The 19,060-nt window shown below is 36.0% G+C and overlaps 1 protein-coding gene and 1 non-coding gene across 2 annotated transcripts; both read right to left on the reverse strand.

Annotated features, from left to right (window-relative positions):
- Positions 1-3,627: 3,627 nt before the first annotated feature.
- On the reverse strand, positions 3,628-7,591 carry LOC107494568 (uncharacterized). The gene is made up of 5 exons (XR_008010389.1): positions 7,402-7,591; positions 7,099-7,274; positions 5,325-5,396; positions 4,128-4,262; positions 3,628-3,830 (listed from the first exon to the last, which is right to left on the reverse strand). It is a non-coding gene; the product is annotated as an uncharacterized LOC107494568 (transcript).
- A 4,270-nt stretch (positions 7,592-11,861) lies between these two features.
- Positions 11,862-13,803, reverse strand: LOC107494553 (uncharacterized). Its single transcript, XM_016115600.1, has 3 exons — positions 13,656-13,803; positions 13,123-13,441; positions 11,862-13,011 (listed from the first exon to the last, which is right to left on the reverse strand). Exons 1-3 carry the CDS (start codon positions 13,801-13,803, stop codon positions 11,862-11,864), a joined length of 1,617 nt encoding a protein of 538 aa, XP_015971086.1.
- Positions 13,804-19,060: the final 5,257 nt, after the last annotated feature.

Consider the following 19,060-nt stretch of genomic DNA (forward strand, 5'->3'; position numbering starts at 1 on the left):
TGTTAGATTCTATTCTTGTTGTCAATTTGCTTTGCTTTTCTTTTGTACCTTCCAAGTGTTTGATGAAATACTTAGTTGGATTTTAGTGTAGGTTTTGTTCCTCTTGGCCTAGGTAGAGTAATTAGTGACTCTTGAGTTATCTAATTCCTTTGTTGATTAATAATTAGAAGTTGCTAATTGATTTGAATGCCTCTAAAGCTAGTCTTTTCTTTAGGAGTAGATTAGGACTTGAGGAATCAAATTGATTCATCCACTTGACTTTCCTTCATAGTTAGAGGTTAACTAAGTGGGAGCAATGGACAATTTGCTATCACAATTGAGAGGATAACTAGGATAGGACTTCTAGTTCTCATATCTTGCCAAGAGCTTTGTTAGTTGTTAGTTTATTTTCTTTGCCATTTATATTTCTTGTCTAAAATCTCAAAAACCCCAAAATAACTCACAACCAATAACAAGACACTTTATTGTAATTCCTAGGGAAAACGACCCGAGGTTCAATACTTTGGTTTATAAATTTTAGGGGTTTGTACTAGTGACAAACAACTTTTTGTATGAAAGGATTATTGATTGGTTTAGAAACTATACTTGCAAAGAGAATTCATTTGTGAAATTCTATACCATCAAAAATTCGTTCATCAGTACCTGCAAAGGTCCTCTGACGCTCAAGTTAGTGAGGGAATATATGCGTATATGCTTTTTTGGAAAAGATTGAATACCTTTTTGGTTCCTTCCTTTCTCCTTATATCTGGTTGGATGAAGTTGATCATTTTCTTGTAACGTCCGAGAATTAACTGTGTATCCGACATTATTGGATGAAAATAAATACTGATTATTCGGAATACTCGATTACAATCGGGATCATGCGTTACCAAGCTATAACTCGTAACCGACTTTTACTGGTCATATCACAGCCCCAAGTTTGGCCTGATTTGGAGGAGACAGGTTGAGCTTTTAAATGATTATTGACGAGTTATAGTTTGGTATACGCAGCCCCAGGTCAACGTGGCTTATCAGATTCCAAACCTGGCATATGAAAGGGCTTGGTTTTGCAAAATAGATTTAAATTATTTATTTGTATTGGCTATTGTGCTATTTATTATGGTTTGGTTCAACTTCCAATGCCACTTCCCAACTGCTAAAGTGGCTTTGGTTTTCAAGGTTAAGATTTAATTATGGAACTGAAAAGTTATTTAAATTAGTGGCTGGGTTTCAAGCTTGCATTCTTACTGTGTTTAAGTTGGAGGCAGAAGCTTTTAAGGAAATAATGAGTAAAAGAGGTTAGTAAGCGTTCTTCATTCCTTTCTTTCTCCATTAATTTTTCTGCTATATTCGTGAAGAATGAGTGACAAGAAGCAAAAATTGCTAGCCCAAGTTAAAGATGACGAGAGTTATAACTGGGTTGACAGTGACGTCCATATACGGGCTTCATTATTTTCTGATATTGAGAGTGTGAATCGGGTAAACGTGGGTAGGATAGTAAGGGCTGGTTTTCATATAAAATTATTGCCATGCAATCGATCTGACCGTGTTTTCCATAGAAAAAAGGATTTTGAAAATTTTTACATTTATAGCTGCATGATCGAAGAACTGCGAGTTAAACTTCCTTTTTCTAGTTTTGAATATGATGTGATGAAATAGATGAATTGTGCTCCATCTCAAATACACCCGAATGGCTGGGCCTTTATCGGATGTTTTCAAGATTTGATGGATTTTCTTGAAATCGAAGCAGAGTTAGAACTGTTTTTTTCTTTATTTCAAGCCAAAGGAGTATGGAAAGGCTTATGGATTAACCTAAATAGCACTCCAGGCTTTACTATTTTTAAACTTTATAAATCGTCTTTTAAGAACTTCAAAGAAATGTTTTTGAAAGTAAAACCAGTAGATGAAGAGTTTCCATTTTACCTTTATGAGCATTTGGGAGAAAAATTTCCACTGTATTGGTGTTGCCACCCGTAACACATACTGGGTCCCGAACTTATCAATAGCCGGAACGAATGTATAATTTTGTTTTTGATTGAAATGGTTGATAAAGGTGGGTTGATATCTTTTTCTGACCTGCTTCCCTGGGAGGAAGATAAATCGGCTGTATTAGAATATTTTGGTGAGGAATTTTGAAAGGCATCCTGTTTCAAAATTATTTGTAACTGTATGTCTTATTGATCAGTTTTCTTTGAATGTTACAGCTGGTAGTTTTCCTGGAGTAATGGCTTCAAGCCTAAGATCTCGGTTCAAAGCTAAAAACTTTGAGGGATCCTCATTAAATGCTGATAAAGCGGATGGTGGGGCTGAGGTGGATCAGCCCCCACCGAGGAAGAAGGGTATTGTATTTAAAAAAAAAGAAAATCAGACGTGGTTATTGAAGATGAGGTACAGGGTAAGGGGGATGAAGTTCAGCTTGACGACTTATCGAGCTTTACCCTGAGACAAGAGAAGTTACATTTGTTTGAGGATGAAGGGGATAGTTCCTCATTATGGAACAAGAAATTTCCTTTTAACGTTGTGGCAGATGAGGTTGTGCAATCTAAGGCAGACATAAATCGGGTAGAAGAGGTTGGGGACGTATGTGTTGATCAATATCTGCAGGTAACACTTTTCTAGAACACATATGATGGCTGTCTGTTTTTCTTTTCTTTTTTTTAATGTTGGATCTATAATTTTCAGGTACTAGGATTTCGATTGGCTAGCATTGGCCGTTGTCAAGAGAAAAAACACAAGAAGCAATTGTCTAAGACTTCCAAAATTGCTGAGCTAAAGAAACAGTTAGCGTTGGGTGAAACAGGCATGAAAGAGTTGAAGAAGAAGTTATCTGAGGTTGAGACCGAACTGAAAGTGGAACGAGAATGTCACGAGAGGATTGCTGCTTTGTTGAAAGAGAAAGAAAATGACCTGTCAACTGTAAACGACTGAGTGATTGAGTTATCTGCAAAGATGAAGGAGTTTGAGAGTAACAAGCACTATAACATTTTCAGGTTGAGGCAACATTTAAAAAGTGTTGCCTAAAGGCTGACAAAAAGTTGCTTTTGATCAATGGCAACAATTTTGGGCTTAAGGCAACGTTTTTGGTCAGCGTTACATATGCAGCCGTTGCCTTAGATCAAGGCAACACTTTTTTGTTTCAAAAGTAACACTTTTGAGAGCAACACTTGGTAAGTGTTGCCTTTGGTTGAAAAACAACAACACTTCAAAGGTGTGTTTGAGACAACACTTACTAAAAAGTGTTGTCTCTTCTCTCGTATTTTGGCCACTACTAAAAAGTGTTGCCTATTTGCAATAAAATGCAACTCTTTTACGTGTTGCTTATAAGTTGGAATTTGCAATACTTTAAAGTGTTGCCTATTAGTTTTGAATATGCAACCTTTTAAAGCATTACCTTTTCTTTTGAATATGCAACCTATACAAATGTTGCCTTTTCTTTTGGATATGCAACCTATACAAGTGTTGCTTTTTCTTTTGAATATGCAACTAATAAAAAGGTTACCTTTTTGATTAAAAAAAATTACTTTCGTAATAAAAATACAACAAAATTAAAATTTATAATAAAATTTTTTGTTCATACATGTGTAATTATTTTAATTAATAAATAAATTTGTGCACAATAAGAAAAAATTATAAAAGAGACAAAATAACTAATAATAAAATTCTAATTAAAATAGATATTAAAAAGTTCAATTAGAATTTCAAATACATGTTCATCAATAATTCTCATCAAAATAATAAAATTCTTGTCTAACAATAATTGTCATAACAAAATAGTAATTAATATTTATTAAAAAAATACCAATCTACTTGCATATTTTATATCCATGCTTGACTTGTCCTATATGCTAAATCTGCAAATAATATACAACAAAAAATAAGCAACTTATTATTAAAACTGAAAAATTATAATAATAAAAATTTCTTTATAATATTAAATATTATAGATACAAAAGCAATAAATAGGTCTAAAAAACTCCTTCTAATGTGGCTAAGGTATAGGACGATAGGATTCCATTGAAACAAAAGAGATATATTTAAAGACACAATCAATGCAAAAAAGTATAACAATTCTGATGCAAAGGTGTCATCAAAAGAAAAAGAAAATGTTATGCGAAGGTTATTCAAGTCATTATAACATCGATTGTTACCTTAATATAATGTTTCTCCATCCCTCGTTGTTTATTCAGGCTGCCATCTTTTGATACCCAAACAAAAATAAAAATAAAAAAAAATTTACTTCACAAGTTCACTTTTGCTTTCATCTTCTGCTGTGTTGTGTGTTTCTGCAAAACAAAGTTCACTGGTAAGAAGTCACACTCACATCACCTTCTCTATTATTTGTGACTTTCAGAGCCTATTTATTATGACTATGTAATGCAATGAAAACTTCTCATGAAAGCAAATTTAATCCCAGGCCATACTTGAAAAGCGCTACAACATTCTGTTCCCTTTGAGGGCCATACTTGAAAAGTAGACACACACTCTATATGAGACAAAAGAAAAAGAAAATATTTAATTGAAACCACATAATAAATTTGATCAAGTATTTCAACAAACAAAGCTTGTCTCTTAGTCTTGATTCTCTTCGGAAAGAAAAACTATAATAAAAAAGATCACAGTTAGTTAAAAGTATAAAACATGTCTCTAACTTCCATTAAAAACTTCAATAAAAAGGTTAAAAAATTGGAAACAACAGCTATATATTTTCACAAAACTGCAGCTAAGCCATATGAAATTGGAAAATTCCAGATGATAAAAAATTATTAGTGTATGTTAATTAAACGATGAATTCAATGCACTTTAACTTAGGAGGTGCACTGTAAATCCTTGACTATATGATGATGAGTCCAATAATGTCAAAGGCACATGCCTTATGCCTATGCATCTTGGGATTAACAAATATGAGACTTCTTTTTAAGGAGACTTTAGCTACTCACTTCAATATAATCCCCACTACAACCTTATACATCTGTCAATCAAAGATTCATGATAATGGCATCAAAGCACCGCTTGATTATTATTCATAAGGAGGCAATTCATGAGGAAAAGTATTTTAGAAAACATACAAAGCGGAAGTTCCCAAATCTCCATAAACCACACCAAGACTCTAATATGCAAGCCGAAGAATTAACAGAGCAGAAAATTTCTGTAGAAATAGAAACAGAATTAACAAGGAACTTAATAGAAATTACTAGTAGCCAGTACAATATCTTGTAATTGGATCTGGAATGAAGATTTCCAGATTGAAATTTTACCATTTAACACTCCAAGAGTCTAACATCATCAACGAAAATTTGTGTTCTAATACAGATAACAAGTTATTAATTTCCAGCATCTGAACTTACAATGACACCATATTCCGAAGCTGACTAAGTTCTTGAGGAATCAAGCTAGAGAGTTGATTATTTGACAAATCACTGCAACATAGAATAACAAAAACCAATTAACAAATAGATTTCATAAGGAAAAAAAAAGACAAATGACTTGCATGTCCATAACACTTCTAAGATTAGCAAATTCTGCTGGAATAAATCCTGTTATATGATTTTGCTCAGGTTCCTACAAAAATCAAATAATAGCCGTAAGTAAAAGAGAAACTGCCAGATTCGAAAAACAAATAAATAACAAGAAACTTGCCACAGTACTCATAGCTTTAGAAGATGTTCCAAGTCACTGAGGGAAAAAGGAATGGAGTCAATTATATTATTATTTGAAATACGCCTAAGAAGGAATCCAAAACCATTCATCAGTATGAACCAGAGGGATATAAACAGATTTGGATCTGGAATGAACAATATGTAGAAATCTGAATTTTTTAGTCTACTTAGCATTTAGATTTGTGCTTGAATTTCTCTCGAATATTTGAAATAGACTATTATATAAAGGCATGCTCCTATACCCCAACGATTCACATTCAAAATAATTATATTGAATAATTTAACCTCTTTTCTTTTAAGATTTTTCAACATGAACTCTTTTGCAAGCATGGCACAAGCATATATCTACTGTACTACCTAATCAAAATAGCATATCTTTGAATTTCTATATATATAGTATTGAATCTGATTGATAAATCATAAATGCAATCATTCAACTCCATCAATTTATTAAGGAATTGGTCCAGAAAAAAAGAATGAAAAAAAATTATTAAGGAAGTTAATTATGCAAGATTGATAGACAAGATAGGTTTTAGAAATTTCATAGTTTTTCAAATAAAACAAAATCCAACTGGGGAAGAGAAAGAGAAACGAAGAGGAATATGGAAAAGGGAGTTTGAATCTTACTTTTTCTTTGGATAATTAAAGCTTCATAGATGAGTATAGTGTACATGTTAGATTGCATTTATAATGAAGCTAACAATAAAGTAGAAACTTTCAGCACAGATTTAAAGATTTAAAAAAAAAGTAATGTGAAAATGAATAATATATAGAGTCACATTAGGTCCCTAGATATTTTTATTTTAAATTGTTGGTGCAGAAAGTAGAAACTATATATGTGATACCCCACAAGCCACACTTAATAATATAATTGGCCAGACACACACCCATCTGAATCTGTTCCTCCTCCCTTTACTTTCTTTCACATTATCAGTATAATAGCAAGCTATCTAATCACTCTCATCTCTCCAACTAATAATAACGAGCAATGTCTTGAAGTAAGACACAGACATGAAGACGGAGACACAGCCGACGATGCTGAAGACCTCTCTGTTTTTCATAGTTAGTGTAAGCATTTGAGTTGAGTTGAGTTGAGTTGTGTATCATATCGTCATTTAGAAAGGTTCAGCTTATTTAATCCATTTATGAGTCTGATTAGTGTTTGAAACGGGAGAACACAAATTTGTACAGTTCCTTTAGAAGACTTGTTACTTTACTTATCAGGAAGTTAATTATATATTTTATAATATTAAAGTGATATAACACAGTACCCAAATGATGCATTTTACCCTCTAAAATGCAGCTTGCAACACACTCTAAAGGAACTTAATCACAACAAAACTACTTATTTGTACTTGGAGAAAAACAAAAGATAGAAGAAAGAGTAACCAATGACTGAGACAATATAACAAACAGAAAGAGCGCAAAGCTGAATTTCAAGCTTAGTTAGTTACTTAGTTACCTTCGAGAGTGAATAATATCTTTGGTTAGTGTAACCACAGGCTCAATGCCCCTCAAAATCTCCTCTTCTTTCTCCTTCCACAGGTGGTACGGGTTTGTAGCCGGTGTGGCGGCAATGCACCATGCTCGATGCTGAGATGGCGCAAGAGTGAAGCGAAGGTGTCGATGAAGCAAAAACTGGCGAAGAAGATTAAAAGGAGAAGAACTTTTCATAACTAAAATTTTCCAGAATAATTGCTAATCTAAAAAATTAGGATTCAAACACAAAAATAGAAAAGAAAAACAGAGGCAGAATCATGAGTACCTGAACAATGATCAGCGGTGATGAACCCTAGCAGAAGAACACCGGCAAATTGGAAGAGACCAGAGATGAACGGCAAGCAAAACTTAGAGAAGCTCGAAACAGCAAATAGCTCAGAAAAATAGCAAATAAACACACACAATTTCCTTTTTCTTGAAAAAATCACACACACACAATTGAGCAATTAGAGTAGGAAAGGGAAGAATTGAAGTGTGCACCTAACGAAAAGAAACAAGTTTGGCAGCAGATCAAACGCAGAACGAACCAGATCTTGTACTATGCAATTTTTCGGCAAAATGCAGAAAGAAGTAACCGACACAGTGCAAAGAACAGAGAAAGAGAGGAACACGAGGTAACACAAAGAGAGCATAACAAGGCGAGTAGGGAGGAACGCAAAGAGAGAGGGAATGCTTCTTCGCGAGTAGAAAAGGAACCACGAATTTCATCAATTTAGGGGTTAGGTTACCAGTAGCATTTTGTTTCAACATTTTGTTAGGAATGTGAAGATGATAAATGAATGAAAGTTTTTGTGTTTGAATCAGTTGGTTTCCTATTGATATATTTAGAGGAAAAATTGAAATTTAAAAGAAAAAATACAATTATATATTTTAGACAACACTTATAATGAGAAGCTTATTAAAAATTTTAAAGCAATTTTAGAAAAGTGTAATTTATGTACATGATAAGCGTTGCATGTGTATTTTGCTGAAGCAACGCCTTTCATGTGTTCTCTATCTAATCAAAGGGAACACTTGTGTAGTGTTAGTTAAAAAAGTGTTGCAATAGCAATATTTCATTGCAACAAATATTAAGCATTGTTTTTTATTATTTTAAACAACACTTTTTAAGTGTTACTTACAGTATATGTTGCAATAGAAAAAAATGTTGTAGTGAAGGAAGGTGATATTCTGGATGCTTTCGCAGAAGGTTTCGAACGAGCTGTTAATCAGGCAAAATATCTCATCCCTGATGGAGAATTCTCAGCTATGGATCCTGGTAAATTAATTCGGGACGGTAAGCTTGTAGATGATGAAGAGATTGCTGAGGAAGGGGATAATAATCTGGCAGATTAATACTTTACATGTTTTCATTTTGTTTTGTTAAAGAGACACTTCTGTGTATTATTTTGGATGTATTTTCATTTGTTGGATTTGAATTGTGTACTTAAGTACTTCTTGTTAAGAACTGATAGATTAGGTTTTGTTGTTTCCTAATCAATTTCTATGTAGCCATTTTGAGGCTTAATGACTGTGGTTGTTGCGCATCCGTATTATGATAATGCGACTTTTGGTTTTATTAGTAGTTCCTTTTGAAGGAATATGATGTCTGATAATTTAGAATAGTTCCCAATTTTAGAGGAAGATATGCGACAAGATATGTAAAAGAAATTAAATTTTATTTCTAGCAGTACCTGTACAACTTTATTCTAGGTTAACCAGCCTCATTAAAACCCCTATGAGCAAAAACCCCCTTTGGGAAAAAATTCTCAAGGTAGGAAAAAGAATACTGGTATGCTGCTTATTGCTAACTGTAATATTGTTTCAATGAGTTGATATTCCATGTGTTGGGAATCTGGGTGCCATCTAGCTGTTCCAGCTTATATGCGTCTCGACCCAATACTTCAGATATTCGGTACGGACCATCCTAGGTTGCTGCGAGCTTCCCGTGAGAAGGAGGTCGGCGAGCCTGCTCAGTTTTCCTAAGCACTAAGTCTCCATTGTTGAACGATCTTGGAATTACTTTCCGATAATATCATCGGCCAACTTGCTGCTGTAAGGCCCTATGCCGAACAGCTGCTGTCTCTCGAATTTCTTCAATTAAGTCAAGCTCTACTTTCCGAGCTTGTTCATGATGCTCAGCTAACGTCCGCATGGAGCTTTGGGATACTTCCATGGGGATCATTGCTTCAGATCCATAAACCAGCTGGAATGGGGTCTCCTTGGTCGTCGAGTGGGCTGTAGTGTTATATGCCCATAGTACCTCAGGAACAAGTTTGGCCCATAACCCTTTCGCATTGTTGAGCTTTTTCCTTAACGCTTGCAGGATGACCTTATTAGCGGCTTCTGCCAGGCCATTGGACTGCAGATGCTCCACAGAAGAAAACTGTTGATTTATCTTTAAATTCCACAAAAATTCCTTGAAACTATGGTAAGTGAACTACCGACCATTATCAGTTATAATGTGACTTGGTATACCAAATCTACAAATTATATGTTTCCAAACGAAGCTTATCATTTATGATGACGTGATTTTTGCCAGCGGTTGCGCTTCAATCCATTTAGAGAAGTAATCTATTGCAACTACTAAAAATTTCACCTGTCTTGGAGCAGTGGGGAAAGGTCCGAGGATATCTGTTCCCCACCTATTGAATGGCCAGCTTACCACTGAATGATGAAAATGTTCGGTCGGCATGTTAATGATCGGTGAGTGCTTCTGACAATTATCGCAGGTTCTGACTTTGCGCCTGCTATCCTCCCATATTGTCGGCCAATAAAAACCTGCTCGGAGTACTTTCTGTGCTAGGCTATGAGCTCCAGAGTGTATGCCACAGATCCCCTCGTGGGCCTCAGATAAGACAAGATCGGCTTTTGACCAGTCCAAGCATTTTAACAAAGGTCGAGAATAACCTCGCCTATACAGAGTATTATTTAACAAGGTAAAAAAAGAAGCTTGTCGTCTGAATTTGCTCTTATCTTCAATTTCCTCTGGAATGGAGCCATGACAGAGGTATTGAATATAAGATTCCTGCCAACTCTCTTTATTCAGAATGTTTAAAATGTTAACTGTCTCAATGCTCGGTTTATCTAAAGTTGATTGTAAAAGTGTAGTAGTGTGTGCTTGCGTGGTCGCCAGCTTTGATAAAACATTTGCTCTGTGATTTTGCTCTCGAGGTATATGAACAATTTCAATTTTGGAAAATTCATTTAACAATCTTTGGACAATGCTCAAGTATTTCAATAAAATCTGATCTTTTGTTTGAAAACTTTGATTTACTTGCTGAACGACTAATAAGGAATCACAGTAAACTTTTAAATTATCAACATGTAAATCGGTAGCTAACCTGAGCCCAGCTATGAAGGCTTCGTATTCGGCCTGGTTATTGCTGGCTTTAAATGAAAATCGGAGCTAATGTTCGAGAGCTATGCCATCTGAGCTTTCTAGCAACACACCTGCACCAGCTCCTTGAGTGTTTGAAGCGCCATCAACGAACAAGGTCCAGGACTGACCCCTATCATCGGAATAAGTGTCAGTAAATTTGGCCACAAAATCAGCCAAACATTGTGATTTAATAGATCCTCGAGGTTCGAATTGAATGTTGAACTCTGAGAGTTCAATGGACCACTTAATTAGTCGTCCTGCTAACTCAGGCTTTGAAAGTATCTGCCGAAGTGGGTGTGCTGTTCTAACAATGACCGTATGACTCTGAAAATAAGGTCAGAGTCGTCTTGCAGAGAAAATTAATGCTAGGACGAGCTTTTCAAGCTTTGGATATCTAAGTTCTGCATTTTGTAGCGACTTGCTCACGAAATATACTGGTTGTTGATCTTTGTTGCTTTCTGTGATAAGAACAGAAATAATGGTCACATCAGTAACAGACAAATATAAATATAATGGGTCACCGAGCATAGGTTTCTGCAAAACAGGTGGTTTGGAAAGGAACTGTTTCAAGCTCAAAAATGCTGCTTCACACTTTTCATCCCAAGAAAAGTTCTTTGCATTTTTCTTTAAACATTGAAAAAAGTTAAAGGATTTGGATGCCAAGCACGGCAAGAATCTTGACAATGCTGCTAATCTGCCTGTTAGCCGTTGAACTTCCTTTGTCGTCTTCGGACTATGCATATCGAGTGTTGCTTGGCATTTCTCTGGATTTGCTTCGATACCCCGACTTGTCAAGATAAGGCCGAGGAATTTTCCACCCCGGACACCAAAGGCACACTTTTCGGGGTTTAGCCTCATGTTGTATTTTCTGAATTGTGTAAATATTTCCTCAAGATCTTGTATGTGGGACTGGCCGATCTTTGTCTTAACGACCATGTCGTCGACGTATACCTCGATATTTCTACCTATTTGTTGTTCAAAGATCTTGTTCATTAGTCTTTGATATGTTGCACCTGCATCTTTAAATCAAAAGGCATAACATTATAGCAGTAATTACCATATTCAGTTATAAATGCCATTTTTTCTTGGTCTGATGGATGCATAAGGATCTGATTATAACCAGAATATGCATCCATGAAACTCAAAGTGCCGTAACCACAAGAATTATCTACTAAAGTGTCTATGCAAGGTAGAGGATAAGCATCCTTAGGACAGGCTTTATTTAAATCAGTAAAGTCAACGCACATGCGCCATTTATCGTTATTCTTTTTTACCATAACAACATTGGCTAACCACATGGTGAATCTGATTTCTCGGATGAACTGCGCGTCGAGGAGTTTGTTGACTTCTGTCATGGAGGCCAATCACTTCTCGGCTCCGAGGTTTCGCTTTTTCTGAGAAACTGGTCGGGCTACCAGATTGACTGCTAATTTGTGTGTGATTACTGACGGACTAATCCCTGGCATATCCCCAGAAGTCCAAGCGAATAGGTCGGTGTTCAGACGCAAGAAACTGATCAGCTTGTCCCTGACCGCATCATCAATTAATGTTCCAATAAAAGTAAATTTTCTTGGATCTTCGGTTAGGTCGACCTTTTTCAGATCTTCATTAGCATGGGGCATGCAGTTCCGAGCTTCTTGTAAGTCACTGTGTATAGTTGCGACAATGTTATCCTGCACAGGAAACTTGACACAAAGGTGATATGTGGAAACAATAGCAGCAAATCTGTTTAAAAAAGGTCTCCCTAAGATAACATTATAAGGACTAAAACAATCTACTATAAGATATTGGATGTCCTGTGTCTTAGATAATGGTTGTTCGCCGAGTGTAGTTTGTAACCACACAGACCCCAGGACAGGAACTCGTTCTCCTGAGAATCTGACCAAGTCTCCTGAATATTGCTGCAAAATGTTAGTGCTCAGTTTCATTTTTTGAAATTTGGCAAAAAAAAGTACATCAGCGCTACTTCCTGGATCAAGCATTACTTTCCGAACAATAAGGTCTCCTAGTTGGATGGAGACAACCACAGGGTCATTGTAGTTAGTGTGGCTGCAATTGAAGTCGGCGGGGCGAAAAGTCATCTCGGGAATGTCCTGAATTGGTTCAGAATTGTGAGTAGTATCCTCAACCGCTAACATAGCTCTGTAAGTCTGCTTCCTGGCCGAGCTTGTATTTCCTCCACCGGCATAACCTCCCGAAATACAATTGATCACTCCCCGAGGTTGAGCCGAAGCTTTATCCTTTTCCTTTGACGATGGACTTGTTGTAGGTTGCTCAGAACTGGATGTTGTTCTCTTCTGTATATGTCCTGCAACAAATTTTTCAAGATAGCCTTGTCGTGCCAAATGCTCCAGTAGATCTTTAGCAATTACACACTCATCAGTTGTGTGGCCGTGTTTCTGATGAAAGGTGCAGTACTTCGATCTGTCAATGTTTTTGGGTTCGGGATAACTGCCCGCCTTACGGGAGGGTTTGATCAACTTTGAATTCAATATTTCTTTGATAATGTCATCCCTTTTAGCATTGAACTGGGTGTATGATTCATAACGGGAAACTGGCTTGAAGCTCTTCTTGTTATCGCGAGCTCTTTCATCATCTTTAGTGACCGACTTGTCTGTCTTTCACGCTTGGCGGAGTTCTTCGATATCTATCTGTCCTTTAGCCTTCTCACGGAATTCGGCCAAGGTTTTTGGCTTAGTGACAACAATGGTCTCCTGAAACTTTCCTGGACGAAGGCCGCTATTAATGGCATGAAGGTGAACCTCAGGGTGGAGATCCGAGATTTTCATGGCCACCTTCGTGAACCGAGTTATATAATCCTTCAGACTTTCATGCGATCCTTGTTTAATGGTCATTAAATAGTCAGAATCGTGAAGATATATTGCCGAGGCCGCAAAGTGGTCTTCAAACTGTTTAGCCAGCTCCTGAAAACGTGATACAGAATCTGCAGGCAAAGAGCAAAATAAGTCAAGTGCAGGACCATCTAAAAAAATGGAAAATATCGACATAAAATAGGATCAGATGCACCGTTAACAATCATAATTGATCAGAATTTTTTAACATGTTGCTTAGGGTATCCCAATCCGTCATATGGGGTCAAAGTCGTTGGTAGGGTGAATTGTCTGCGGAGCTGGAAGTTCATTATGTCAGCTGTGAACAGCCCTGCGGAATTGTCGAGCGTTTCTTCCTCGTCATCAGGTTGCGCCCCTCCACTCTGATGTTCCCTGTCAGTTCTACTTTGCGGTGTGTCAGAGACATGAGTTGGTAGTGATTGTCATTTTTCATTCCTATGTTGCTCGTGGTCATCATTGTTATGCTCCAAACGAGCATTCACTAGCTGCGCAATTTGATTTTGCATCCGCTGATTCTCCTCTGCCATCCATTGGTTTGCTTGCTGAAGCTCGGTCACCATCCTTAGGAGCTCGGATGGGGTAGGGGGAGGAACATCAGCCATAAGAAATTTAGGGCTTACAAGAAATGCTATCTCAAATCGTTGGCCCTCCTTCTAGCGCCAAATATTCTTACCTGTTGATGCCGAGATATAGTTCATTCTCCAACAAAGGTCGGCAAACTCCCGAGGTAGAACACGAAACACGCCGGCAATGAAGAACCGAGATGGTGGGTACCTGAAAAGGTCCTCCGACGCTCAAGTTAGTGAGGGAATATATGCGTATATGCTTTTTTGGAAAAGATTGAATACCTTTTTGGTTCCTGCCCTTCTCCTTATATCTGGTTGGATGAAGTTGATCGTTTTCTTGTAACATCCGAGAATTAACTGTGTATCCGACGTTATTGGATGAAAAAAATGCTGATTATTTGGAATACTCGATTACAATCGGGGATCATGCGTTACCGAGCTATAACTCGTAACCGACTTTTACTGGTCATATCATATATTATGTATTTTGGTATAATAAAATGTTAAGATGTATTTTAAATATTGTATTTTGGTAATAAGAAACTGTTTTTTTATGGTATTTTATAATTGAACAAGTTAAATATTAATTTATGTTAAATTGGAGTTCTATTTAAGATTTTATTATTGGCCAATAAATTAATGTATTCATAAAATGAAATACATACTCTTAACACTTATTTAAACAAATTAATAAACAAACTACTAGATCAATTTAAATTAATTTCACTCATAAAACTCTTTATCCTATAACCTCGTGTGTAAGGGGTTCGTGGGTCAAACCCTTTGCATCCAAAAGAGTTACGCCCTCACGAAGAGGATGAAAGTCTGAACCCCAACATGCACCTCAATAGGATTAGTAATTAGTAAGATAGAATAGGATTTGAATTTTACCCTAATTTTATTCGCGAATTGAAAACTTTTTTAAAACTCAATCATATTTTATTCGTAGGTTGAAAATTTTTCAATCTTAACTCTTTTTTTAAAACTCAATCATATTTTATTCGTAGGTTAAGAATCTTTTAATCCTAACTCTACTCGCACCCTAAAGTTCTCAACCCTACTCTATCCAACTCTATCTACAGGAAAATCAAAATACATTAAACATATATAAAATTCAATCATTTCATATTTCATACAAATTAATAAAATAGAAAATAAAAAATTAAGTTTAAATTAAAATTTAAAACAATAAAATCTTAAAGAAATTGAATATAAAATTACAAATAGCATGATTATCAAGTTTTTAATAAAATTAAAATAACACAAATAAGAATAAACGTTTTGTCACTCTTCTTCTAACTCCAAGTTCTTGCAAAATTATTCATTAAATAATAAACATACTAAATTAATAATTTAAATGATTAGTTTAGTGGTTACTTTGAATTTTTATAAAAAGAAAGTTGTGGGATTAATACCTATTTCCTTCACTACACATATAATTTTTAAATGAGTAAAGTATTCTTTTTGTCCCTAACGTTTGGGGTAAGTTTTAAAGTTATTCCTAACATTTCAATCGTCCTATTTAAGTCCCTAACGTTTCAAAATTGACTCAATGTTGTCCTGCCGTTAGAGATCCATTAATGAAATTGACGGCGGGACAAAATTGAGATGATTTTGAAACGTTAAGGACTTAAATAGGACGAAAACGTTGGTGACAAAAACGATACATAGAAATAAATTTTAATTTATTCTTCAATAATATCAATTTTTTACTGTACATAGTATTCAATTATTTTTAATCACATTTACACTTAATTACATTACTTTCATTCTAAATAATTTTTTTAAATTTTACACTTAAAGTAATGTAATTTTTTTATAAATAAATAAATTTTATACTTTCATTCTAAATAAATAATGTAATGTGATTAGAATGAAAGTGTAAAATTATAAAAAAATATAAGTAATGTGATTAAGTAATGAAAGTAAAATTACATTATTTATTTAGAATGAAAGTATAAAATTTATTTATTCATAAAAAATTATATTACTTTAATTGTAAAATTATAAAAAAATTTATTTATTTATAATAAAAGTGTAAAATTATAAAAAAAAATATAAGTAATGTGATTAAGTAATGAAAGTAAAATTACATTATTTAGAATGATAGTGTAAAAGTATAAAAAAAATTAATTTATTTTGAATGAAAGTGTAAAATTATTAAAAAATTATAATGTGATTAAGTAATGAAAGTAAAATTACATTATTTAGAATGAAAGTATAAAATTTATTTATTTATAAAAAAATTACATTACTTAAGCGTAAAATTATAAAAAAAATTAATTTATTTAACATGAAATTGTAAAATTATAAAAAAATATAAGTAATGTGATTAAGTAATGAAAATAAAATTACATTATTTAGAATAAAAGTGTAAAAGTTATTTATTTCTAAAAAAATTACAATACTTTAAATGTAAAATTATAAAAAAAATAATTTATTTAGAATGAAAGTATAAAATTATTAAAAAAATTATAAGTAATATGATTAAGTAATGAAAGTAAAATTACATTATTTAGAATGAAAGTATAAATTTTATTTAATTATAAAAAAATTACATTACTTTAAGAATAAAATTATAAAAAAATTAATTTATTTAGAATGAAAGTAATGTGATTAACTGTAATGTAAAAAATAATTGAATATTACGTACAGTAAAAATTAATATTATTGAAGGATAAAATTAAAATTTATTTCTATGTATCGTTTTTGTCCCCAACATTTTCGTCCTATTTAAGTCCCAAACGTTTCAAAATCGTCTCAATTTTGTTTTGCCGTCAATTCTGTTAACGGATCCCTAACGACAGGACAACATTGAGTCAATTTTGAAATGTTAGGGACTTAAATAGGACGATTGAAACGTTAGGAATAACTTTGGGACTTATCCCAAACTTTGGAAATAAAAATAATACTTTACTCTTTTTAAATATATACTATATAATATATTAGAAGTGCGAGTAGGGTAGAATATGATATACCCTAAATTCACACCTGACACTACCCGCAAGTAAACCCTACCTGTATCCTGCTCTATCTGCAGCGTATCAGGTAAACAACCCTATCTGATCGAGTTAGGTTAGGTTGAATATTCGCGAATAGGATACATATTGTCAATCTTATACCTCAAACTAAGGTACTCTTAAGANATTATTGTTCAGTTAGTCGGGTACCAGACAGTTTGGAGAAATCTTCGGGTTGATGAGTAGGGGTATGGCCTGGTTCTGAGTTGTGGGGGCCAAATAGGGAGTAGCCGACGTCCCGAGTTCTTCACATGGAAAGGGGGTGTCACATGCAAAGACACTCCGACGCTCTAGTCAGTCGAGATGCAGGCGGAAAAATGGGGGTAAAGTGATATGTGTGACGTACCTTGGGAGAAGGGTAGGGCCCTCTCCCTATATATCGTGTCAGGAAAGTGGGCCCCCAGGAGGAGGCCTCCTTCCAGGAAGTTTCCTTCCTCCCAGCTATTGTGCAACTGGCAAGGAGAGTGCGTGGCCGGGTTGCCAGACAGGAGGGCGCGACGACCCGCCCAAATGGGTCGGTAGGTACCGGGCCGGGTCGGTACCCACGCCTAATCTGGGCTGGGCCGTAACAGTGCCCCCAACGCCTAAGCAATGGTCGTGAGCGCCGTTGATGGCGCGTTATGTTTCCTCCCATGCGTTGTCGCCAGGTCGGCCACTCGTGGAGTGGACGTGCCTCCTAGGCGTGTGTCTGTTGGTTGTTGGGGGTAACCTTTCGTCGCCTCGCTCTTTGCGTCAAGCATTTAACGCTCATAATGGGTTATTTTAAAACCCTGCATGCAAAGACCATTCTGCCCTTTGCCTTTCTTGCTTCTTGAGTCAGTTTCTTAATCCCCCAATCAGTTTTTCATTATGCTTTCACTTCATTCCCTTGTTCTTGCCGTTTCTGCCTTCTTCTCTCCGAATTTCCTACTGCCATTCCTGTGTCCTTGCGCATTCGCCCCTCCTTGCTTCCTTCCGAATCTCTGCAACTATCTTGGTAAGCACTCATCTTCCTCTTTTTGCCCGATATTTGTTTTACCTTCATTGTCTGTGTTCTGTGTGCATGCTGTTTTTCTGATTGGACTCGTATGTTAGGTGACGTTAGTGTTAGATAGATGCATTAGGAGGGTTACCATTCCAAGGCTTTAGTTTTAGGCTTTACTCAGAATTTGCTTCGGCCATACTTGGTTTCAGTTGTTGAATAGGCTAAAAGTAGTTTTTGGGCTGTTTCCGAACTCCCGACCTCATAGACTAACCGAGTGGTGCCCCCACTGTAGGTATGCCTCGTATTGTCTCACGAGCTTCCACCTCATGTGTGGGTTATGACCGGTACGCTTGGGTAACTTCTGACGTAAAGGATTCCCCAAACCAAATAGGTGAAGAGGAGCTGACCGAATTCCGTCAAGCCAAGTACTTGTGCGGTGGTACTAACGAGGAATCGAATTACGATATCTTTGTCCCCGTCCCTCACGAGCGGATATACGAACTCAACCCCCACTCCCCCCGAATTGCCAACTGGATATGGTTCTACAAGGAAATGTTTACTCAACTGGGAGTTTGCATTCCTTTCTCTCCCTTTCAGATGGCGTTTCTTAACCGGTGTTCTGTAGCGCCGTCGCAGTTGCATCCAAACAGCTGGGCTTCCATCCGCTACTTCGAGATGGTGTGCAAATACCTCGACCTACCGATTTCAGTAGATGTGTTCCTTTTTCTTTTTACCCTTACGAATCCTTCCAAAGAGGGGAAAGCGAGAAAGGGGTTTATCGCCTTCCAGTCTTCCTATGGTCGGAGGATCTTCGGCCTGTTTGATGACTCTTATCACGGGTTCAAGGACAAGTATTTCAAGGTGTGACCGGTCAAAGGACGCCATCCCTTCTGGTTGTCATTGGAAGGGGAGCGCCTCATCCCAACATATTGGAGCTTCGGGGCGGGTCCAATACCTTTATGAAGGTAACGTACAAGAGGATGTCCTTTGTGAACAAAAAGACTGCCGACATGTTGTTGGCTGTGTTTGGGAAAAATCACGTGAATCCCCACCTCCTTATGGGCGATCGGGAGGTTGCTAGAAATTATGTTTGTGAGTAGCTTTGCCTTATGTTTCTTATGCTATTGTGGCTTCTGATTTGTTATGCGGTTTTCCCGACTA

This window comes from Arachis duranensis, chromosome 6 (assembly GCF_000817695.3).
Source record: "Arachis duranensis cultivar V14167 chromosome 6, aradu.V14167.gnm2.J7QH, whole genome shotgun sequence".
In the NCBI taxonomy this organism is placed as follows: domain Eukaryota; kingdom Viridiplantae; phylum Streptophyta; class Magnoliopsida; order Fabales; family Fabaceae; genus Arachis; species Arachis duranensis.

Bases quoted from the DNA above. Each gene is read 5' to 3' on its own strand.
- LOC107494553 (XM_016115600.1), bottom strand. From the start codon at position 13,803: ATGACCACGAGCAACATAGGAATGAAAAATGACAATCACTACCAACTC. The intron at 13,442-13,655 runs GTTCACAGCTGA...CTTTGCCTGCAG, and splicing joins CTCGACAATTCCGCAGGGCT to ATTCTGTATCACGTTTTCAG. The intron at 13,012-13,122 runs GTGAAAGACAGA...CAATGCTAAAAG, and splicing joins ATCGAAGAACTCCGCCAAGC to GGATGACATTATCAAAGAAA.